The 25,898-nt window shown below is 41.2% G+C and overlaps 1 protein-coding gene across 14 annotated transcripts; it reads right to left on the minus strand.

The window, feature by feature from the left end:
• nfyc (nuclear transcription factor Y, gamma) lies at window positions 1-25,457 on the minus strand. Of its 14 annotated transcripts, XM_083523328.1 has the most exons (12): window positions 19,078-20,391; window positions 18,357-18,447; window positions 12,706-12,812; window positions 11,534-11,605; window positions 10,806-10,919; window positions 9,585-9,680; window positions 7,044-7,223; window positions 5,440-5,511; window positions 4,445-4,606; window positions 3,423-3,530; window positions 3,155-3,214; window positions 1-1,201 (listed from the first exon to the last, which is right to left on the minus strand). In XM_083523328.1, the coding sequence occupies exons 3-12, from the start codon at window positions 12,802-12,804 to the stop codon at window positions 1,079-1,081; spliced, it is 1,086 nt and encodes a 361-aa protein (XP_083379454.1). In that variant the 5' UTR covers window positions 12,805-12,812; window positions 18,357-18,447; window positions 19,078-20,391; the 3' UTR covers window positions 1-1,078. The 14 variants fall into 14 exon arrangements, with proteins under 14 accessions (XP_083379454.1, XP_083379464.1, XP_083379460.1 ...); XM_083523338.1 differs by lacking the exons at window positions 18,357-18,447; window positions 19,078-20,391 and adding an exon at window positions 24,994-25,159 and having other exon boundaries at window positions 11,534-11,602; XM_083523334.1 differs by lacking the exons at window positions 18,357-18,447; window positions 19,078-20,391 and adding an exon at window positions 24,994-25,159.
• Window positions 25,458-25,898: the final 441 nt, after the last annotated feature.

Genomic DNA, 25,898 nt, shown 5'->3' on the forward strand with positions numbered 1-25,898 from the left:
TCTGGTCCAAAGAGGGATTTTAATTCACAATATCAATCACAAGGGATACACAAATTATTACACTCAGACTCCATTTACCAAACACCCCCCACCCCACCCCACCATACATCGCACATTTTTGCATGTAGAAAACCCAACAGTAAGAAGCCCTTTCAACAATTACATTATCAAATTGCAGATCTATACAAGTAAACTAATAAAACTGAACTAATGATTAAAAGTGAATTGCAGAGTTATAATACAAACTACAGAGATCAACATGTACAAGACGTGTAGATTATGGCTTTAGCATTAACTTTTGAATTGTTCACAAGACGACATGATCAACAAATCAGGGCTTAACAGACACTTCAAGCCAGGACAGACACTTTTTTTTTTATTATTCAAAACCACACAAAGCTCAAAGGCTTTCCCCAGGCCTTACACAAGGCAGAGGAGCCTGGACATATCAAATCAGACCACTGTCGCCAATACATGCTCTAATGACACTGCAGGGAAGACTGTACCATATGGAGTCTCTGTAGTGAGATGAGATCAAGTGGGATCATTTGGAGCCAACTACTTATTAAGCTCCATAACTTGGATTGTACAGTGCGAGTTATACAGAACTCACCCATAACTACATCATCTTATTTTTTTCTGATCTGAAAAAAACAATGCAGCTTTGGCTGCTTTTTAATCTTAAGAAAAATGCAAAAAAAAAGTGTTGTTTGGATGATGGTAGAAAAAAAAATGCTGCTCTCAGTGTAATAAGCAGATGACTATATATGTTGCCAGACACCTGTGGGAGCAGAGTGAATTAAACTAACCAGGATCTCCCAAGCGTGGCAAAACCCAAAATACATTTCTGCCAGTTTGTATCGTTCTTTAAAACTGCAGTCAAAAATTGTATCAAAGCTCTAAGACAAAGTGCAGTTAGGGCAGTCGGCCATGTTGGCGTTGCATATGGCTGTGTGTGATAAATAAAATGGCGCCCTGTGTGGGTATTGATAGTGGTGTGGATGCAATCCCTCTGGTCGAGCTGGTCTGGAGCAGTGTGGTTACGACGTAGTCAGTGCCTGGGCGGAAGTGCGACGCATCAGTCGGCGCTGACCTGTGTGGTGACCTGGCCATCGGCTGTCTGGCTTGTTGACTGAATGAACATGGGCTGAGTTAGCTCCTGACCTGCTGGCATCGTCACCTGCTGGATCTGATACAACTGCTGCAGGGCCGAGAGAGAGCGGAGAAGAAAGACCAGAGGACATATGATATATAAAGAATGATATAGACCATAGGATGTGTGCATATAAATATAAAATATATATAAATATAAAATACAAAATTTTTCTTCTTCTTCTTACCACCCTGCCTGCACTCTTTTCCTCACTTCTTTAATACACTCTCCATTAATTTGCACTGTTGACCCCAGGTACCTGAACTCCTCCCACCTTCACCACCTCTTCTCCCTGCAACCGCACCACTTCTCTGCCCTCCCTCTCATTCACACTACTGACTTTCATTCCTCTTCTCTCCAGCATGTACCTTCAGCTCTTCAGGCTCTTCTCCACCTGCTCCCTACTCTCACTACAAATCACATCATCTGCAAACATCAGAGTCACGAAGATTCCTGTCTGACCTCGTCCGTCAACCTGTTGGTCACCACTGCAAACAGGAAAGGGCTCAGAGCCAAACCAGTGAGTGTGTTACACTCACACTGCAGTGTTCCTCCTTCAGTGTTCATCATATTCTTTTTTTCAGTCTTTACTCTCCTCCTATTCTTCACCTCTAAATCAATCCTACAGACCACCATCCGATGCTGTCTAGCTACACTGTTCTCTGGCAACACACTGTCCAATAGTCCACCTGTGTGCACCTTCCTTTACTCTTATACGTCACCCTATGATCCTCCTTCTTCTTAAAATAAGTGTTTACCACAGCTATTTCCAGCCTATTAGCAAAATCTACCACCACTCGCCCTTCCACATTCCCCTCCCATACTTTTTTTTTTTTTTTTTAAACATTTAGTGCTACTGTCAAAGGTCATTTCTTTCCTGCGCCTATTATATTTTTTAAACCAAGTTAAACTTTATGCTATAAAGATAAATACTGCTAATTCTACATTATTAATATTATAACAATAAGGTACAGTGTTAGAACTGAGGTTATTGTAATCCAGTGCTTTCCCCCCCCTCTCACCTGACTGCAAGTAGCTTCAGTGCAAGTAGACTGCAGCATTTCCAAAAATCTTTCTTGCTGTTCGTCCCTTGCTATCACACCTGCTCATTCTCTGAAAAAGGTACTTCAATGAACTGTCCTCATCTACAACTTCTTACTGTAAATCAATCTTTAACTTCAGCTTATATTCTGAACTACATTATATGTTCAGCCTTTTTTTCTGAACAATTATGGCCCTGATTCTCCTAGAAGCAATTCTTTATTTAATCACAAATATTTCTCTATAAATTGCAACAGAACATAACACTCCTTTTTTAAAAAAATTAAAAAATTAAACAGTCTGAGGCCTCGACATGGCTGATAATCCTGATTAATACACTCGGTCAGTGCGATGGTATTTAGCAGGCTTCTTTAAATGCTTTCTTATATAACTAAGAGCATTCTGTTGGGAATGATGTGCTCTCTCCTACTGCCCTTACCTGTGAAGTACCTCAGGGGTCTATTCTAGGCCTCATTTTATTTTCGCTCCTTACGCTTTCCATGGGTTTTTTAATTCAGGATTTTAATAGTTCATTTCAGCTTTATGCTGATGACACACAGTTGTGTCATTGTGATTCATTAGTGAACGTGAGGATTCATTTGAACAAGCTTTTAAACAAGAAGCTCCTGAATACATTTCTTAATTGAGGTCCTCATACACATGAAATAGCATTTTAGACCACGAGTAAGTTTACTTTTATTTGGGTGTGCTTGCCACTATATTTGTCTAAGACTAGAAATTCAATAAAGTAAAGTTAAATCAGATAAATAAAGCAGGCTGACTTCCTATGGCTTAACAAATAAAAATCTGTAAATCTGTATATCTCTGTAAAAGTGCTTTGGGGCAATGTCCTTTGTTAAAAACACTACACAAATAAATTTAAATTGAATTAAAAAATGAAAGTAGAAATACTACATATATTGTGGAAAGCCGTGAGTTAGTGTGACTGTGTGACCTTACCTGACCATCAGTGAACTGGCTAAACTGCTGTTGCCCTTGCTGCACTTCTGTCTGCGATACCTGCCAACAAAAAGAGCAAAAAGCACATCATGTTCCTGCGCGTCTGTACTGCATTTAACGGCATCCGAACAAAACTGATGACACTGCATAATGTCCACCTATCAGTACAAGTTCTCAAACAACAATCAGGCAACGGGAATGATAATGATGAGACACAACTGTGGTGCCATACACAGATCGTTTCATTAGTAGCTTGGTTGTGTTTTACCTGCTGAGTGTTGGTTGTGAGCGTCTGTATTTGTCCTTGAACGACTTGTGCTCCTGAAACGGGCTGAGCCAGTCGGATGTACTGCAGACCTCCAGCGTTCAGCTGCACCTGTAGCAACACCACCACAAGGAGGAGACAGTGAGCACACGATTACCTGCAAGTTACCTGCATCTAGGTAAACAGGTTATCTTATTACAGGGAACATACATTTATGAAAATAATTCCTGCAGGATAATTTTGGTTGAAACAACCCCATGTAATGCAATTTTAGTTTAATTTCTATCCTGCGCTTTCAGCAATCACATGCACACGGCACACTTACTGCAGGGCTACTGAGGCCACACCCCCTACATGTACTGTACATTCTTTCAGAACATAACATTATTTTTTGAATCTCGGAAAAAAAAGAAAAATCAATTTTGACGTGTATTCACGTAAATTAAATAAATATTACACAAATTTAAGTTTGAAATGCTTCTTGTGCTGTGTGTAAACTCTTATCCAACAAAATTATACTATAACAATTAAATAAAAGTCGAGTATTAGTTTGTATCAGTTTGCATGCATGTCGGTGTATGACCAAACAAAATGTTTATATGATACAGTTTATATATATTTCCCCAAATTTCTAACTAATTCCCATAACTTCCTGCAAATTCTCATAAATTCCTGGTAAATTTCCAACTTTAAATATTCCCAAAATTCCCCAGACGAAGTTCCCATGGAAAGTTTCCAGAACCCGACCTGTATCACAGCTTTATTATCTTCTCGAACAATACACCAGGACCATGAAGAATCCACATCGACCATATGGAATATTAGCATGCAAAATTTCAAGCTATTGTACGGTACAATGCCAAAATAAACTTTTCCAAAGCATTTCCATCTCTCATTAACTTTCTCCCTCCTCTGTAAAGAATGTTCACATAACACTATTCTGCAACATTTTAAAATATTTAGACAGGATATTTAGATGACTGTGATAATCATGACTGTGATAATCATGGTAGTGCAGCACTTACAGGAATCTGCTGAATCTCTCCTGTGTTGGTGATGATCTGCTGCATGACCTGCATGGTCTGGCCGGCTGGTTGTGCTGCCTGGGCTTGAGCCTGGCCCTGTGCGGCCGCCTGCACTATCTGCACCTGCTGGCCCTCTCCCACCTGCATGGTCACCGGTGCGCTCTAGAACACAAGCATAGTGAAAAGAAAGAAGTCTATCAGTTAGAAATGTTAAGGGCTTGAGCAATGAAGTTTTGCTTTGGTTAAGGGCACGCTACTTATCTATGGTGGCTTTCTTTCACTAGTGCTACTTAAGCTTACAACAAGCCTCACACCACCCCATGTTCTAGACAGCCCTTTAGAAATCACAAGAAACTGATCCAAGCAATAAGAAAGAGGAGTGGGGCAAGTCTGTGACCCCTGACCTATTGCAGCAAGCAGAGAAACCTGGGCGGTAATTCACCTAGCCATGAAAGGCGATCAGCCAAGACTTCAAAGAAGGACACCCAATACACAGGAGCAATTTATCCAGCAGCCTGACTTATCAGTTGAATGGATAAACTATGGATACAGGTATTTACAACAGAAACCCTTCATGTCCTGTCATGTTTAATGCACTGATCAGCTTTCTTTTGGTTTACACTGCGATATTGCCATATTATTGAGCCTTTTAACATGGCGTCCATACTATAATAATTGTACAAATTGTGCTCTGATAAACCAAATTCCCCATTTGTGATGCTATACTAGACACTAATCAGACCATGATAGCCATGAAATGCACCAGGATATAAGATTGGACTGTGCATTAAATTCAATCAGATTTGACCCAAACCAGCATTCAGGTGAATATCAGCCTGACAGCAATACACTGCATTACATCTGTGTGTCCCTATAATCTCGTTGAATAAGTTTTACACAGTATATAAAGGAGTCAGACTGCATTACCCTTTAGTTACATTGCAGGTGTTACATAAGGGACACATAAGGTGCAGTTTGGGGTCGGAAAAGTTTACCGTGATCGGGGTAGCCTGTGATTGAGCTACCTGCACCTGCTGTAGCTGCTGCATGGTGGTCCCCTGCAACACCTGAGGATGAAGACATGGCAAGAGGAAGAGAGGAGGAAGAGAGAGGAAGAGAGAGAGAGAGAGAGAGAGAGAGAGAGAGAGAGAGAGAGAGAGAATCAAGCAGTAAGCACATGCAAAGCAAATGATAAGCGACACAAAGTATAAGATGCATGAAACAAAATGTTGATGCATAGCTGACATAAGGCAAAATGAAGGGAAAAAAATTGCTCATAAGCTGATGAATAGCAGCCCAAAGAATAACAATTTTGTCCAAGTGGTGCACAACTGAGGTGAGATGTTAAAGAAAAAAGGAAACAAACAGAAAAAAAAAAGCAGCAACAAACCCAAGCATGGCATGTCTCTCTTAATCCTCAGGGTCAAAGCCACAGCAACACAGTCAGTTCACAGAAACAGCTGGGACTGAATGCTCTGCACTTCCTTTTATTTATTCTGTTTATTTCAGACATGCATTAAATCCTAAAAAGTTTACAATGTACTGGACCGCGATCTTGAACATGAGGGTCAGCAAAAAATACTTTTTTTCTATCTATTTGTCTATATGCATTTTTTGGGTCATGCTCATGACTCAGATTAGAGATATATGAAAGACTGAACACACTCCTCTTTCTAATCTCATGCTTCTATTGCTGTAGCTGGTCTCTAGTCTGATTAGATGCCTTGAACTAAATCATTTACATAAATGCATAGGCTTGATAAGCTGAAGCACGATCAGCTCTGCCACTTTAGTTCATGTTTTCCATGCTTATCTGATTTGCTACAGTATATTTTTTTATATTTGTATATTTTTGCTTAAGACATGTCACTACGCACTATACATTTCAATGTAATTAATTCTGCAATAAAACATGGGTATTTCTCATAAAGCACAGTCTCTTCCATTTTGGGACTCCCTCCTTTTTCTGTCCCAAGTGTGAAAGCATTGTTCACATTCCCTGACCACTCAGCGAATAGCAGGCTTGCTGAAACAGCACTGATCCTTACACAGAGAATAAAGTCCAGCACCGGGAAAAGAGCATGTGTGAGAGCAAGTGCATAAAACAGATCCTGAATGTAGAGCAGGAGATCAGGAGGGCTGGAAAGTAAAAGTTCAAACAAATAAGAACATTCAGGTGTCTGTAAGTGACTAAAAAGATCTGAATTAGGTTAATGACAAGGACTGAGAGAGAACAGAAGACAAAAAAAGTGTTTGAAGGTTTAAAAAAAAAAAAAAAAAGGGGAGGAAGAAAGAGTGTGTGTGAGAGCGACTTGGATACAGTGCCAAAAAGAAAGTGTATAAGACTAAAGAGAATAAAAAGAGAAAGCGACAGGAGACTGGGCACAGAGTTCACATTCAGAGACTAGACTAATGTTACAGTGGGGCAGATGAGAGGGTGACTGGGGATCCACTCTTCTCACTTGATAGTGAAGTGTGAATGACACTGCACAGCATCCTCTTCTAAAGTGTGGCTCAAGTAATTTGAGCGAATTGAGCTCAAGTGTGGTGCCTTGTCATGTGCAAAGGTTGCAGTGGTGAGTGTGTGTGTGTGTTTTACCTGGCCCTGCTGTGGCTGGGCGATAATGATTTGGCCAGGTTGAAGGGTGGTTGCGGTGGTGGGTGTGGCCACCTGCTGGCCTTGCTGCTGCCCCTGCACCTGCACTGCACCAGGTTGCTGTGCCAGTGTGAAGTAGTACTGCACTGGCTCTGTCGAGGCAACCGACTGACGCACCTCCTCCTACACACACACAAACATATAGGATAAAGCCTATCACTAGGTTACATCTCCATAAATTATTTTAACACTGTAATACTAGAGGCTGACCTCAAATAAATAACTAATAAGAGAGGGTTGGGTAGAGTAATGCGAGATTTCACGCTGTCAGAAGTCGCGCTGGGGCTTGTGCGATATGACGACGTGCTGTAACTGTCCCACAATATCCAGTGACACCGGCTCTGATTAAATTATTTAAATGAAAGCAAAATGTATTATGGGATTAAATTATTTTACCTGGAAATACACATTCATCCCTGTAAATTTTGTATTTACTGCTAGCTTTTAAAAATGACATTCAATTGTGCCACGGTGGAAGCTTGAACGTCATGTCTCGTGGGAAAAATTGTGACCTGCTAACTGACATCACTATCAAACAAGTAGACTGGGATCACTCTTATGTGGAAATGTCAGTGATGGAAGCAACAATCCAACAGTTGTGGTGATTTTTTTTTTTTTATTTACCCTCATAGTAAAAGTTGAGGAAATAGCGTTTGGGGCCTATTTTACAGGCCTATTAAATAAAAATAAATAAATTAAAAAGATACATTTTTAAAAATGGGCTTCGAATAGTAAGTTTTGGTTGCATGTACATCTCAGTCAATACCCTACATTTTTTGTTTCGTTTTTAGTATCTCTGGTACGTCAACAAGATGTTTATATAAAGATTATACGTTTTTAAATAAAAAAAGGACCGACTGATAAATAATCGACCGATTTATCAGCTGACCAATATATATATATATTTATTAATTGGTATCGGCCGATTATTAGGCAGGCACATCTGACCCATCAAACCGTGCATGTACGTTCTGCGCTTGCGTGAGAGAACATAACTCACTCATACCAGCAGGTGGCAGTAGTGTGTATTCGGCATTCAAACAAGGAAACTGGAAAAGCTACACCTGTACGTATTTAAAGCATGGGGCATTTCCACCTGCCGCCATCATTACTAACGGACTCGTGTAGATTGTTTCAACACGTCTGCTATTTGCAAAGACAAGAATTGCTAAAAATTTACAAAACAATCGTGTTCAATTATTTCCTGTGCTCATTCGCTAAACTAATTAGCCGATCGGTTTCTCTTTCTCGCCAACAAGCTTCGCCGCTGATTCCACATGCAGAATCTAAAGCAAAAACTAAAGCCGACCGACACTCAAAACGCCCAGTCTGCCACCAGACATTCCCCGACGGCCGCCCGTCAGCTTGTTATGTGCTGATAAGTTCTTATCATTCGTTCGTAATCGAGCCTTATAGATTTCATTGGTTAATATGATGCTGCTTTTATAAAGAGAATACGGGTTTTGGAACTGTATTGTTAGTGAGCCTTTAAACAGCTGTTGTTTAGGCTACATGAAGCCTCGGGTACAAAATCCTGGTAACCAGTGCACTGATTGGAGAGGCTTGTGTTGTTTAACAAATGTTTGATTTAAGCAATTTTTGCATCACATCTTAATAATTAAGGATTCGATTTAATGGCATGAAAATTAAGGAAAAAAGAAAGAAAATTGGCCAAAAAAAAAAATAATCGTCTGCCCCGATTTCTAAATATGGGCATCGGCCAGAGAAAAGCCCATATCAATTGATCTCTAATAAATAATATAAATTATATTGAAATATTACAAAGTCGCAAATGCTGAAACTCCCAGAGACTCTCAGGTGCAATAAAATTAAATAAATCATGAGGAACACAGTTCACACATCACCACGCAATCACTAATCAAAATGCACCCAAATAAAGAGACACGTTTTATAATACAAAGCAGAAGATAGCATCACATTTTTCGCCCAAGTGCCAGCTTTTTAATGAGAACGCGAAGAATCAGTTGTGAGAATGAGCGTAAACACCCCTCTCCCAGCTTTGTAATGTCACAGCTGAGAGTGTAGGATGTTTACACACCTGCTCACACACAAACATGACAGAAGCACCAGGAGCTGTCTGATAACATCAGCCACGCTAATCAGAGATACAATAGCAAGCTGTGGCCCGAGTGCGCCGCGTTACAGCTGCCGTAGTGGTGAAGTCTCCCGGAGAATCACGCTGAGGGGTCGAGACGCCTGTAAAGCAGTGTGTGTTCTGATCTGGATGTCAGTATGATGATTTACTATTAGTGATGGAGTGGACGTTCGGTGGGAGCAAGATGCTGCAAACATCCGACTGAAAGCCTTTACTGGCCTTACTCCCAGCTTCCAGTCAAGGATGTTTACAGCACCTCCACATCCCCAGCAGTGCTGCTGCACAGAGCTCCTCTTCCTCAGGACTACAAGTCTTTCAGCATTTTACATCTTTAACCTTAAAAACAAACGCTTTTCCGGGGTTCCTACCTGTCGTTTGGGTGGCTTAAGGTCATCTCTTGGGACAATGTCAATGAGGAAGTCAAACTGGTCGAACTTGGTGATCGCCATAGCGATATCATTCCTCTGATAGAGGGGGGGAAAAAGGGAGAAAAACAGAAATAAATACATTTTACATCATATTTTAACTGAATGAGGATGCTTTGAGTACTAGGTGATTATACATATTGTGCATATTATACTGATTGAATAAATAGTTATGTATATTGCAATGAGTAACAATATAGCAATGAGCTGATTGGACCTTTTTTGTTCCATTTCCTATGTTTTTCAATTATATTTATTTTTTTCAGTAAATAAACACAAATAGAAATAAACTTTCATGATAGTTTCATGATAATTCTGGCCACAGGGACATATTCCAGGCTAAATTTAGTGCAGTGTGACTGGTAATAATCTGAAGCCCTTTCAGCTTCAAGGCTGTAAGCGACCACCCCCACCACTTATCCATGTGGTACTTTCCACATGACACTGGCTGCCAAGACCACCACCCCATTGTCACCCCTTACATTAGCATCTATTTTGAGCCTTGTGATTAATATTTGGTGGCTAAGGGTCATATCCTCGCAGTTGTTCCAGTGATGAGCGTTGTCAGGGTGACCCTGATTGACGCGAGGCGTTCACAAAGGCCATAGCTGCAAACACACGGCCTTAGCAACGGGAGTCAACACATGACAAAAATGTACATACCGAGTGATTAACTGCTTAATGTTACAGGTTCGGCCAAACTCAAAACTCTACCACGCTGTAATGAAAAAGGGTATGGAGCTATAAGAGAATTCTTCCAAGAACTATATACTTTGAATATTATTAATAAAATTGATAAAGCTTCAGATCTGTTTTGTTGTCCCAAAAATCTAGCTTGTTCAGAAAACATGCTTCTGTGTTAGAATTTGATCAGACACAAGCAAAAAAAAAAAAATCAACTGCTTCTTCCAAAACTAGAAATCTGTCACAGATCTGTGATTAATAGCGATATACACATGTATTTACAGGCAAAGTAGCAGACGATTTATGTAACAGGTCTGACGAGCTCGAATAAAGTTAATATTAGGGAACGGGAAGCGAGCGATTTCTCCATTTAGTCACAACTCAACACAAACTGGTATTATGATGATAAAGCTCTGACTCAATAACAAGCAAAAAGCCAATAGGTGAGTGTAGGATCTGAGAAAAGAGGTTAAAGATCACCTGTAGTGTGCGCCGTTTGTTGTCCTCGGTGTGAATCCAGGCTCTCAGAGTGAGTTCTGTGATGAAGATCTGAGCTGCTTTGGCAAACAGCACTGGAGCCTCAGCACTGATCATCTACAGTGGGTTAGTATGGAGGGGGTTAAATGGTAAGCAGGCACACATACACCAATTCTCATGGTCAGAGCAAAGGGGCAGAGCACACACACACACACACAAATAAGGCTGAACCAGTGTGTCCCAAGGTCTTTTCTCATGTCAGTGACGCTGAGCTCTTAATTGCCTTGGCTTTCTGTTCCAGTTTAACCTTCTTCCCACTCTAAGCCCTAGTTTATTTTAAGCGTGTGAACACCACTCTAGCCGAATGCATGCTTCCCACACAGGTCTCTCTTTAACTACTAACAGTGTACCGCCCATGCCACACACTGCGCACACGACTGTGCAACAGGACAGGTCAAATGAGACAAGATGGCGGATGGACTGAAGTATACATTAAAGAACTGAAAGAATGAAGGATGTGTATCTGAATGCTTTGATTCCAGGTGAATGCTGGACTGTAGGGTAGAAGAAAGAAGACACATGTTAATTTGGGCCAGTGCAACATCGTTTTTCTGCAAAGGTCTCGCCATGACGTATAGGTCAAACATCTTCACGTGTCAGTGGAATGAAAAGTGTATTGTGAGGAGTGAACGTGACTGAACAGTGTGAACCCGATCACTGGTCACACTCACCTTCACATCCTCATCCAACTTCATGATTTTCTTGATGCGAGCAAGTGGAAGCTCCTGCACGCGAAAATCCTTCTGAAACAGAGCGGGAGGGTGTCAGGGCATGATCATTCCTCTTTAAGCCTATTCAAAAGCTATCAACATTAATATCCACAGATATGCTCTGATGGATATGGATTTACACTCTGGGGCAGACGTGTGGGACAAACCACTATGAAGAAAACACAAATTTCACTTTCCACATGAGGGCAATGAGCCAGGCATTTATTATCAGGAAACACTCGAATCTATGTTGGTTTTGAATGAGACGTCTGTAAAACAGTGTAAATATAAAGGAATATTGCGTATACTTTGAATTAATTTTCATTTTATTGCAGAACTGCCTCGATAAACAGTGTAATAAAAAGGTGTGTCGTTGTTGCCACTTTGTTTATTTGTTAACTTATATACCCACAATCTTTATGCAATAACATCGATTCTGGTAAACTACTAATATATTTTCGTGATCAGAACACAGTTTATTAATGTGCTAATGAATCCACTTATCGTGATTATAAACTACCTGGACGAACGTTTGTTGACACCAGAACATAAGATTCTGATGTGCATTTGGAACATCCCATTACACATTTATCCCCATTTGCTTTATTAGAATCTCCACTTTTACTCAACGGCATATTTGCATATTTATCTGCACTTTTTTTGCACGGTTGCTTCTATTTGCGCTTCTGGTAGATGCAAAATTGCATTTTGTTGCCGTGTACCTGTACTATGCAATGACAAGATTTATCTATCTATTGTGAAGTTTTCTCATGGAGCTTTGTGCTCATTCAACCGCTAAAGCTTTAGTAAAATCAGGTAGTGATGTAGGTGAGGTGAGGAGGCCTGGGGGGACTTCAGCGCTCAAATGTTTTCAGTAGGGTTGAGGTCAAAGCTTTATAACAGGAGATCTTCCACTCTAACCAGGATGCCACCACATACAAAGACATTCTATACAATTGTGTGCCTCCAACTTGGTGGTAACAGTTTGGAGAAGAACCACGTCTGGATTAAAATGTCAACTGTCCCAATACTTTTGTCTGTACAGTGTATGTACATTATGTGATGTATTATTATGCTCATGTTTTCACCCCTATTTTATAAAGAAACCATAAAGCTTTATTCAACTAGCGTACCACAGTGAGGTTCCTGATCTCCTCCATGACCCTGGGCCAGAAGGACTGAAGGTTCTGCTGGGCATCTGTTGCCGCGGATCCAAATGAATCTCCAGACATCTCCAGATCTGATTGGAGAACACAAGAGACAAAGAAATTAACCTTTAACACCTCAGAAATTGATTATGAATTTAAAACAGTTTAAAAAGAAACTACACAATCTTTCATTTAAAAAAATATTTTAAAATAAAAACAATATACAGTATATATAAAAGTAAAATACAATTTCTTGCATCTTTACTCAGTAATATGTGAAGAGAAAATCATGAAGCAGCATGAGGAGGAGCAACAGGGATTCAAACTTCTTGTGCAACCTGGAGATAGGAATTCACGACTGCTTAAGTCCACTGTGTTTCCAAGACTCTGACCAAATGTTCTACACTGACTGGGCAGCTCTGTGTGTAACCCAAGAAATCACCCATATACACACTGACACGCACAATTGCGAAACGAGTTGGTGCTTCGAGAGTGAAGCTGGCAGGTTACTATAGCATGAGAGGAATTCTGCTAAGAAGTTCAGCCAACCTGCCTGAGCTTGTGCTCCTGGGCAACTCAAAAAGCGCTGCTCACACTTTTCCCTTTTAACCGCTCTGGCAAAAAAAAGAAAGAAAGCGAGCCAAAAATAGCTGGGTGGGGTGCTACTGGTGCGAGAGTAAAGAAAACTAGACCTTGTGCAATACGACTATAATCCAAGAGCAAGACAAACTGCTTAGACAGAGGAGCAATCAGACTTCTGTGTGGCATCTCTATGTGGGTCAAATGCAGCAGGACAGTCTCGCATACATTACTGCACAATGGGGATAAGCAGGAACACAGGCTTTCAACAGAGGCCAATAACTGTGTACTTGCACAAGAGGATCTACTGCTTTTTAAAGGGGAATATAGATCAATAGCATTGGAGCAGAAAGCAAACCAATAAATAAACCATGTGTATTGACCAGGCCTGGCTACATGAAATATGGCCTTGTCTTGTTTTAGAGTTGAAAGTGTTAGAAAAAATAAATAAATAAAAAATAAGAGCGATGCACTAATGCTGGAGAAAGAAAATTGGATTTGGCAAATTATTCAGTAACAAACAAATAAACAAAAAAAAAAAAAAAGAGGAGGGGGGGGAAGAGAGAGAGAGAGAGAGAGAGAGAGAGAGAGAGAGAGAGAGAGAGAGAGAGAGAGAGAGAGATGGGTTGCCCTGATCAGTGTGGTGGTGTTTGTGTTTGATTACTTTGCTGAGATTAATATAAGAAACAATTAAAACTCCATCTGGTTCTCCATTTGGTTTTGTGGCAGGTTCTTCTCACTCTGAATGTGGATGTCTGATTCTCAATAATTGGCCTGAGAAAAAGAATAACGATGGTTCACTTAACGCTATTTCAGCAACTAGAAAACTGTGAGAGCTGGACTACTGTCAAATTCCCAAGAAATCGGAAGCCAGGTTAAACCAGCAACACCTCCATGTAAGGTTTGACGAATCAGCACAGCCAAACTTACCCGGTTTTAACCTGGTAGCCGTGTTAAACTTTTATCCTGAAATGTGACACGATAAATGATTTTGGTCCATCGTAAACCAAATGAATCCCGAACTGACTGTTAAAGTTGTCTACAGACCCGAGCTCAAAATCCATCAGGGTCTGATATACAGAACCCTGGGCTTGCTTTCTGTTCACACGAATAAGCAAGCTGTCTGCATTTTTTGTGCATACGAGTGTTGATTGCTTGTGCCCTTCAGCAAACAGGGCAGTGGCGTTGGTGTTGGATTTCTCCTGACCTGTGCGCCTGCCTCACTGGCAGAGTCTACTGCTCCTCTGACTCTCGGAAAGTCGATGCTGTCTGCACAAGCTGAATCAGCAGGATCTCTTCTGCTAGCCCCGGCCTGCTCCATGCAGGTGGCCCGCAGCGCTCGCCGGTACCTCAGCAAAAGGTGCGCGCCTCCATTTCACACCTCCATGATAGGCACCGGGTGAAATGGTGGACTGAAATATGCTGTGGTTTAATTAGCTCCATTATAATGGCTGCTGCTTCAAGGGTTACGCAGGAGGACATGCCGAGCGCGGCTCTTTTTACGCCGAATGTTTGATGTTGGATGAAGAGGGATACGAGGAGACACAACGCCCAGCCTCTTGAGAGCCACGAAAAGAGCATGTGCCCACTGTGCTGACTCAAACACAACAAGAACCTCTGCTCCAGGCCAAATGAGTGCACTTTCCAAGTTTCAAATGATGGACCGCACAAATACTGGTGCACACTGAATACAATAATGTGACCACACAGAAAGATTTTCCATTCAAGGACATTTAAGTCGAATACTAAACACTAAATCAGAGATGTGTGGAAAAACTGAAGATAAACCTAAAACAGTACACATGTTAACTACGGTGGGGCAAAAGGAGTGAAAGAAAAACCTGAACGAATGATTTAAAACACTTAGTAAAAATTCTACTTTTTAAAACATGAAGGCTACGAGTTATCTGTCGACAAAGCATTTGCAAAATAGCTTTCCATCTTTTAAATAAGAACAAGTCACTGATTTACACCGAAACGTCTGCTGTTATGTCTAAAGTCCAAGACTAATGTCAACAGCACCTTATTCAAAACAACCTCAGCTTTACAGATGTACCACAGGATTGATCCTTCACTAAGCCCCACCCCGAGTTACTCCCGCTAAGTCGGACATGCTCCTCAAATCTTACAAGTTGTGGAATTTTAACTGGCACGGGCGAAGGTTTTCCACCAAAAAAACCTGCAGATATTTCTGGAGACAAGCTGAGCCAAAGTCAACGGAATCGTCTAAAAGTGTTGTTCGTGCTGCATTACAGCGTGACGTAACACTCAGAGGAACTGCCCTCTTCCGCATATGTGACCTCACAGGGTCCGGAGACTTGCGAAAGCACGACAGTTTTGCTTCCTCGGCTCTTGTGAACGGAAGCGACCGTGTCTTTTGAAGGCTTAATAACTTCAGTCTGTAAAACAGCACATAACCAGGAAAGGAAGAAAAAAACGCTGAAGTTGAATCCTATTTAAAAAGTCAGTGACCCAATCAACAAGTGATTCAGCTACAAAGCCTCATACTTTAGCTATGTTTGGTCTTAAAAAGCAAAGCTTTGACAATGACAAGGACAGACGTTATGCAGGGTAACCAAGCTGATAACCATGAAGCAGCACACACAGATTTTCTCCCTTATTGTCTAAACCATGTACTACACTGCAAACCCTCCCCCCACCTCCAAACATCTGGTATACGAAGGTTTATCCAAGGTGCCCTTGTCTAGTTAGACGCTTAGCTCTAATTGGATGGTGTTTGGAGTAAGGGATCGGTCGCTCTCTTGACTAAAAATCATAAATGTGATCAATCACAAATTAATTTTAACTGTAACAGGCTTAAAAAAAAAGGAAACTTTTTTTTTTTTTAAAGAGACGTGAGGGGGAGGATTTTGCCACCAGTGATCTCTATATCATGTCTTTCCCCTCCCCGCCCTCATTCCTTGAAAATGGAGCGCTGATGAGAGCAGATATGAACGAGTAACACAACCTTATCTGACATCTAAATGCTAAAGGCATGGGGAGGGGGACTGTCACAAAAAAAAAAAATTAGCACAGAACAATTTGGCACAAAAGGATTTTGTGTGTGTGTGTGTGTGTGTGTGTGTGTGTGTGTGTGTGTGTGTGTGCGTGCACGCATGTTTAGAAAAACATGTCTAGCAATTGAATTGGCAAAACTGAAAGGCACACTTCACACATGAATTGAACTATTTATGAATAACATGGCATGGTAATGAGATATTTCTCTCGAGCGTTCCAAAATGTCCTTGACTAGGCAAACCGCTAGATGTGAAACTTAAAGCATCTCAAAACAAATAGGGGTTGAATTTCAATGCCACAGATCCCAAGCCTTTTCTCATACCGGTCCTCACGATACCAAAAGGTCATCTCAAGGGTACTAAACGTACTAGTCTAGTGATATTTAGGACTCATTAACTACTGTGACATTCGCACACAGAGGACAGTGGGGAAAGCTGTCGCGGTTACTGGTTAATCATCTACCCGCGACAAAACAGAGCGCCGAGCGACGCGCAGCAATGAATTACGAATTAACCAACAAATAACCTGCTGCTTGTTTTGACAGCAAAAGCTCGAGGTGGTGGGATAACACGGGACAGGGCTGCACTAGGTGACCTCTGAGTAATCAAAGTGCACCTAAAGAGCTTAACATGTCCTTGTTTCAACCTCCCACCAACTCCAGAAAGCGGTTACTGATCTCTCAAGGTCATTCAATAGAGGAGAGAGGGAGGGAGAAAAAAAAAATACGAGGGAGATACAGTAGCAGAGAAGAAAGCGAGAGGGGAACAGAGGACTTCTGCTGTAGCTCTCACTGACCCAGTGTTAAACCCGAGGAGCCAATTTGCGTGCCGGTGTCTCCAGAGAGCAAGCTGATGCTGAAAGAGCCCCTCTTGTGTGATGGTTCGTGAGGCATGCACTGTCCTCTCAATCTCACGCTCTCCCTGCTGACTGAGGGACTGTGCGAGCCGCTCTCACATTCTTGTGACCTTCATACGCCAACAGGCCCCACTAGCACAGACAGTACAACAAGCTAATGCTAGCTCCAGAGCAAACAAAGTGCACACCTGGCAGCTTTCTTTTCGAAATGAAAAGAGCACTGTCCTGAGTTGGAAGTGCCTCGTTTACAAAAAAAAGGTCACCTTCACATGTGCGGTAGGATTTGCGAACCCCTTCCATCCAATGCTCATCTTTAGTTTTTTGTTTCCTTATCACTAATGGAGCCCTGAGTGGCTTAAATGATATTCAAATCTCATGCAAACAACAAATCGCAGAGAGATTTGGCAGTAACTTGGAGCTATTTTTAGTTCTCTCCCCCCCATCCAGCAGGACTCTACTATCTGAGGTACCAGTGGAAACTTTCAATTAGAGGCAGAACAGAAATCGAAATGGATCTCGGATTCGTTTAATGCGCATTAAATGAGGGGAAAGTACCCCAGCGGAGATGTTGAAACACGAGAAGGACAAGACAAGCAGCTCCCCTGAACCAACTCTAAACCTTACTGTATCCTAAACCTTACTCAAGTTTTTTCCCAAGACACTCTCACCAGATTTGCCCTCTGCTCTACATCACTGTCAAGAAAGTGTAAACAAGCCATGAGGGACTGGGCCTTGAAGGTGAAGCAGGACTTTTGTGCAGGGGACACAATCACCATCTTTCCACCACTCGAACACGCAAAACGAACATGAGAGACCTTTCTAGAGTCTCCGTTAACAGGTCCGAAACCAAACAACTCTCGCATGAGGACACTTGTAGTAGTAGTAGTAGTAGTAGCAGCATGGGGGGGAACGGGGGGGAACCATTCCAACAAAACATTAGCTTTATGCACGTCTCAAAACTCTGTATATTAAACTGTTGTTTATTGTAAAAGATTCAAAACACGAGAAAGAAATTCAAAGCGGAGCACAAAGAAGGAGAAGCATTGTGGAGGACAGAGGAAGCATCCCATTTCAGAGGGGCAGAGAGACATAGCGAGAGTTTAAAAAAAAAAAAAAAAAAAAAAAGGAAAAAAAACCCAACCAGTTTTGTAGGGTCACTGCTCAAACCCAATTGTCACACTTACCTCAGGCCCTTCATAGTGCACTGGAGACTTGAGGGAAGATGTGCGTCTCTTTCAGAGATGGACAGAGAAACTCTAGTCCACAGGTTCTGTCCTGAGAGCAAACAAAGGCTGTGTGTGGGGCAGGCAGTCGGCATTGCACGCCGATCCCGAAACCAAGAGGAAAGCAACAACACCCCCCCCCACACACACACACACACCCCCTCTGTTTTCACTACCCCATCAACTCCTACCCCCCCCTCCCCTTCCCTTAACACACAGCCCCCTTCCATTCCTCCTCTGACTGACTTCACTAAAGGCAATTACAGCCTTCAGTCCGCCTGTGCCTGGCTACGCTTCTGTTTGCCTTTCAGTTGACCCCTGCTTCAATGTGAAGTCAGAGAGAAAACAGCAGAGAAAGTGAGAGACGGAGAGGAGAGACTGTAGAGCAGTACAGCAAATGCTGGACAAAAAAAATCTCCTGCCTGCTTTCCCTTTAACACTTGAAAGTAAGCAATCTAGCCTGCTACGTGATACTTATGGCCCGCCTCTCCTACAGATCCCACCCTTTTCTTCTCGGCTCTTCAAATCCGATAGAGCCTGTTTTCGCTTCCACTGGCTCAGCTGACTGTCCTTAGGCTGTGTAATTCCACCCTCTGCCTCCCTGCCCACCCACCCTCCCCTTCCTCAGCCTTTTTCTGCTCCACCCCTTTTCACAGAGAGTCAACTTCCTGTTTTAAGTTACCTTGAGAAGTGGGCTAGGGGTCAGGGTAGGAAAAAAAAGGAACAGCGTGAAAACAACGAACAAAAGGACAGAGTGGGGGAAAAAAATAGACATGGACGAGGGTGGAGGAGGGTCTCTGTCCGCTAGCTTCAGAACTCTTCTCTGTTGATCTGGTGTCCTGCTGGAACTGTACGGAGCTGAAGGGAACAACTGGCTCTTCACCTACAACTGTGCCTCGCTTATTTACAATGTCAAACAAAATGTCTCTAGAGCCCACCTCTTTGACTAGCACACTGGCTGGCTAAGCGTTGACGTAAATAACCTCGAGGCCATCCATTGGCTCTGAGGCGCGTCAAAGCAGCTGCCGCATGCCGTCGCCGGATGATTTAAAGTGGAATGTCACACAGGGCAGATAAGCCGTCACACAGGCACGCAAGGACATCTGGGCACTAAAGCTCTATAGAATGTGCGATTCGTTGATGTAACGTATCGTGAAATTATAAGCAGCACCGTCTCGCTAAACAATGAGAACAACGAGTTCTCGGAAAACACAGCGCGGTTAGAGGTGACCTTAAGGCGCCAGGGCCAAATATGCTGACAAAATCAGTAATATGCAAACACATCTTCCTGAAATAGATACAAGACCATGATGACAATCGGCAAGAAAAGAAACCAGGCTAGCTCTTGTTTAGTCTCTGCACCTATTTCAATCCTGGTATGTATGTAAAATTAGAAAAGCTCTTGTATAACAAAGGTTATTTCAAGTGCAGCTTCCTATTAAAACTCGAGCAGCTCATTTCATGGAAAGCGTGTTATTGATTTACACTGCACAGTCCCTGGCTTCGAGAAAAAAAAAAGATCAGCAAATAAGACGCAACAATAAATATCTTCTCTGACTTAGTAAAGTAATTAGCGGTTTATTGAAATTACGGCACTACAAAAAAATTGATCTGACAAGAGCAGACTAGAATAGATCTGAGCCATTTATAGAGAAGATGGAGGCAGATTAAAGGATGCCTGAAATGGCGGAATGATCTCAAGGTTATCCCTGTCATTCCTGGAAATACCTGCTGTTCAGTGAGAAAGGGCACAAGCAGACAAATCATGAGCCTGGGACAAGCAGATTCAGCAGAAAGGCTAGTTCTTTCTTATAAAACTGGTGGACAGGTAGGTTTAATAGCCAGAGATCATCATTGTTGTGTGTTTAAACGCATCGCTATTCGCACTGATGCTACACACCTTGATGCTGTAAACTGCAGCTCATACTTTTTGCTCCGAATTGCAGCACCTTCCAATCTACAAACATCAAGTTTTGCTCGTTGTTCCTCAGTTTCAGTAACACAATTTGAGCACAATAAAAACAATATACGCCCCAAATTCAAATATTATTGCATGCAAGAACAGAACACCACATTTAACAGCTCAAAAACAAACTGAAGACTTGCTCATTTTTTTCGACGATCATCAACATCAGTTATGTTTAAAAAAGTTATGTTTCTAAACAACTAACACACAGCAGCACACTGGACCTTTTCCTGCAGTTATATAGCTAATATATGATTACTTTACGCTACGTGTTAAACGGAGGTCACTGGTCTTGACTATCAAAAGAGCAAAAAAGCATAGTAAAGCATATTTTCTTTTCTGAAACACGATCCTTAACTTTGTTACGTAGAAAAGAGCAAACGCTTCATCACATTTAGACTTGGAGCTGCTTTGTACTTCTGCATTGACGCAAATCTGCCCAGACATCACAGTTAACTGTGAAGCAGTAAGGCACACTGATAGGTGGATGTGCAGTCTTCCACAATCCAAACAGCACTTTGTGCATACTTATGGTCCTGCACGTCAACCAGTGAAAAGATGACAAAAAAAAGGGACCCCTCTTCAAAATGTTTCCTCAAACAACGCAAATATACTCAAATCCTTAACCTGACTGCATCTCTCTGATGAGGCATGCAAAATATTTGTCGGAAATATCTATCTGTCTGTCTGTCTATCTATCTATCTATGGGCTTTTTCAGCCATGTGTAATTCTTCTTCAAACTGTACCACAAAGTTGGAAGGACACAATTGTATAGGATGTGTAACATTACAATTTTTTCCTTTACTTGACCCACTTGAATGACCGTGTGAAGATATGCTTCAAAAGATCTTGAGTGGCCTGCTATAGATCTCCGACTCCAACCCTTTTGAACATCTTTGGGACGCTGGAACGCCAGCTGCACCCCAGGCCTCCTTACCCCACATGAGTACCTGACTTTACTAACATTCTTGTGGCTGAATGAACACAAATTTCCACGGGCACACTCCAAAATCTAGTGTCTAGTATCTTCCCAGAAGTGGAAGTTATTTTAACAACAAATGTGAACTACGATTTTTTTTTTAACGCATACAAATCATATGGTCAGGTGCCCACAAACTTTTGTCCATGTAGCGTACCTTATGGTGAGAGAAATTTCCACGCTACCATATTTTCTTCAGAAAAAGGCTGTTCATTTTTCTGCAGTTTGAGAAGACGAAAAAATTTGTATTAAACCAAGTTATTCACGATGTTCTATGGAAATTATTACAACTTAATCCATGACATCTTAAAAACATAAATTGCTACACTAACTAATATTACGGTACTATGATCATATTCTGCATACGAACATCACACCCAAAGTAGTTATCCCTCCAGGATCTCAAAACAAAGGCAAACTGCATTCAGGTTTAGTAGTCTGCAAATTATTTGGGGGTTGAAAAAAAAATAGTGAGTGCATATAAGAAAACTATATAAAGAGTTATGTAAATTAAGTACTTAACCTGACACTCTTATTTAAAAACATTGGGTTATTTCATACTACACTATCACTCCCAGGCCGATAGCATTCTCAGTCCCTGACCCAGTGATCCAGTATGAGGATGCATTTATTTATAGAGTTTAAAGCTGAATCAGGGCGTCTGCCAAATTCCATAAATGCAAATGAAAAGACAGTGAAAGACAGAAATATCATGTATATAAACACACATACGAGTGCTTCTTGATTATATGTTCTTCTGCTGCTGATTCCAATAATTGGTGCATTGAATTCAACCGCACTGTTTGACCACTAGAGGTCCCAATTTGCAAAACGTAAGCATTTAGAGCGCGCGCTCACTGATAGCTCCGGATCACCACAACTAACACGCGTTGTGGGTTAAATGGTCACTAATCCATGCCACGATGGTTCGAAAGAGCTCTTCAGAAACATTCACAGAAACAACACAGGCCGTATACTGCTACGATGAAAAAAAAAAATAGGTTACAAAATGTGGACATTTTAGCCGACTTTGGAGCTCTAAACCAGGATCGTAGTTTCAATCAAATTCCCCCACTATTTGTTTGTATGTTAGGATAGAAAACAAGATGAACGGCTAGATAAATCCTGAATTAAGGTTTACTGCATTGCTGCATACTCTATATCCTCATCAGTATTTCCTGTTTAAAGTTTTACATTAACGCACTTGTTTGTATTGCATTCTAACGTAACAACGATCATGAATGATTTAAGAAACTAATTTTTTTTTTGTTTATTTAAAGTGCAGGTTTGTATGCAGTGACATTTAGCATTCTGGAGTCCTCTGGTCTCCAGGACCAAGTTTTCTGAAAGTACTACTCACTCTGCCAATCAAATTATTTCCTAATAAAATATAATGGTGTACCTTTTATTCTAACTTGCTATACTCTTCAAAAACATCATCTGAGGAAAATGTAGCTCATCAGACCTACTCTTAGAGCCGCATCTCTTTAATCCCGACAGGAGCGTCTCACTGTGATGAATACCTAGAGTAGACAATTAACCCAAAACCGCAAATAGATCGTCTCTCTTCGAACATTAACCGACCGTCTTACTAGTTACATTAAAATAACAACGTTAAGCAACATTAAACATGGCCACTGAACAAGTTTCCAAAGTGGGGACAGAGAAATGTCACATCCTGTGTGACAGCAACACCTACTGTTTTCACATAATGCAGAGTAAGTGCTGTAATGTGAGGTTTCACTCTGACTCACTAACATCCACTTTATACAAGACCGATTCTAAAGCAGCAGCAGCACCACACAAATTACAGAAAAGAGAATCACACCAGATACTGCCTTAAGTTTTACACACAATTGTGAAAGCTTATTAGCGATCGTTTCCATTTCTTTAAGACGGAGGCGTTACAAACTTTTGCCGATCGTTTAAGAGGTCATGATATTTCTTATACTTTGTGGAAACAGTGAAAATAACTCAAAATGTTGCAGTATTATGATTTCTTATTCAAGTTCTTTGTTTTGTTGTTGTTGCAAACTTCTTTAGCTGTATTTTTTTGTCTGTGCTGGTTGGTCTCGGCTCATGTGCTCATGCCTTAATCTCTGTTTTTATCAATTACTGAAAGTGTTCTGTTTTTTTAAAACTGTAGATTTTGCTATCCTTAAACACTGAACACTTTTATCCACTATTCTAGCTTTCAAAAGAAGTTATTTCCCTGTTTAGATCTTGTGATCACGTCTTTTCAACTTGGTTGCTTAAAGCAAACTGTTTCTCGCCTGTGTGAACTTTTGGGGCCTTGAATAAAACTGAAGAAATACTTGAATAGATAAACAGATGAAAAAATTGACCTGTTTGGGTTATTAGGTTATAACCTGGGACATTCCAGAATATTACATTGATTTACAAACATAATACCGGTTTGAGTTGGTTCAAAATATATTTATTATAATATTTATTAAATATATCAAGTCTTGGCACTGAGGTTCAACTACACACACACACACACACACACACACTCAAATGTTAACGCTAAACTCAGTCATTTCAATAAATAAACGCAGGAAAATTAATATGTGGTGGTTTCCTGAAGTAAAGGAAGGTTGAGTTAAATGAAATCACCCTTATATATCCCTGTATATATGGACCTTATACTCTATGTATCTTACTGTTTTTTATTGTAAAAATCAAGAGAAAAGTCCACTTATGCACTTCTGGTTAGATGCTAACTGAATTTTTTTGTTGAATCAAAGTTTAATCTAATCTAAAGTCCTTAGTTGCCTGGGTACAAGGGGACAAATGTGCAGATGAGGTGGACTAAAAAGTGTTAAGATAAACCAGACAGCTGCTGTTTAACATGTTATAGTGAACAGTTAAAGAGAGAGAGAGTTAAAGACAATAAAACGGGATTTTTGAGTTGTATTACAGTAAACCAGCCGGATCAGCGCGCGCTGCTTCCGCATCAAATAAAGACTGATTACAGCTGAACAGAAGCTTCTGTACGGTCAGAACTCCCAATGAGCGAATGGGTCATTATAATACATAATAAAACGAGAATGTGGCATTTTAAAGAGAAACTGGGAGAACTGGCGCGAATGGACACCCGGCTGAAAGTTTGAAGACAACGCTTGGTAAGGGGAGCAGGCCGCGAACACGCTGTATTCGGGCTCGATGAAGTGTGGATCAGCTCGGACTCGCTCAGGCAGCTCGGCCCATGCACAAGTTTCTTAAATGTTTGTAAAGTGCCGAAACGCGTCCTAACCAATAAAGACTACGTTTGGATCTGTCCTTCAGACCAATCAAACCTCGGACTAGATTCCACCAATCAAGGTTTCTAAGGGCTCCGCTAGTTGTAAAACTAACCCCCATTTCGGCTCAACACAGACCGCACGAGTGCACCGCGCGCCACGGCTACGCGGAGCCGCAATGGCGGCGAGTGGCGCCCAGTTTCTAGTCACCTCCACTCCTTTCCACTAGCCACCAATAAGCGCCTCAGAGCGCGAGGAGGGAAATGGCGCCCGTGTTCATCCTCCAAAACAATCGGCCATTGGAGGAAACCGTTCATTGGCCGAGGACTCGCGCATGACCTTTAATCTAAACCCTGCACACGATAACGAGGGAACGCGAGCATCGCCGCGCATTTCAAGCGTCTACTTACTTTTCGTGGCGGTTTCCGAGCGTAGTCCCGTTCGGCGATATTATTTTATTATTAATTCGGAGCACTTACAAGAGCCAAGATGGCCGCCGCTTTGACAACTGGTTCAGAAACCGGAAGTTGTCTTACATGGCTTGTGACGTCAACCCGATTGAAACCCCCGCTTTGGGTTAAAACTGACTGAAATGTCTTGGCGTATTATTGTTATCAAAAAGAAATAAATAAAAAAACAAAGTTAAAATGACATGTAAAAGGAACCAATTAAGTTCGCGATCCACGATTTTATGTGTCAAATAAGACTATTTAGCGGAAATAAAGCCAGCCAGTCCCATGGAAGCACCCAATAACAGTCAATACATATAGCTATACACCTTCTTCTGTCGTCTGGGCAACACCCATCTTCTTTATTTATTTTATTTTCCAATCATTCTCTCATCCGCCAGCATTATGTTCGAATGTCCAGGTCCTTTCCAATAAAATAAAATAATGGTGGCCGAGCCCATCCCATCCATCACTAATTTCTTAAGTGTGATTCACTCATGGCTGCTTCTTGACCCTCTGTCCCAAGAACCACTTTAAATCCTGACTGTTCTTTAGACACAATTATTACTCCTCAGAAATTTAAGAACAAGATCTGTTGTGCTCATTACTGCTTGTGTGCCAATTCAAATTTTACATTAATTCTTTGAATATACTAATGTAGCCGTATACCACAAAAATGTTGTGTATATGCATACATAATAAAACCACATAAATAAAGATTAAAATGTAAAGAGCACCAAAGGTGTGCCCTCTTGTAAACTCTCAAATGTTTATATTTATGCGCTTTTGACCTAGCACCTAATTTACAAACAAAACTTCAGCCCTCATCGCTAATTCATTTGTTACAACCACACTATTGTTTATGA

The sequence above is a fragment of the Silurus aristotelis genome (genome assembly GCF_946808225.1).
Source record: "Silurus aristotelis genome assembly, chromosome: 21".
NCBI classification, from domain to species: domain Eukaryota; kingdom Metazoa; phylum Chordata; class Actinopteri; order Siluriformes; family Siluridae; genus Silurus; species Silurus aristotelis.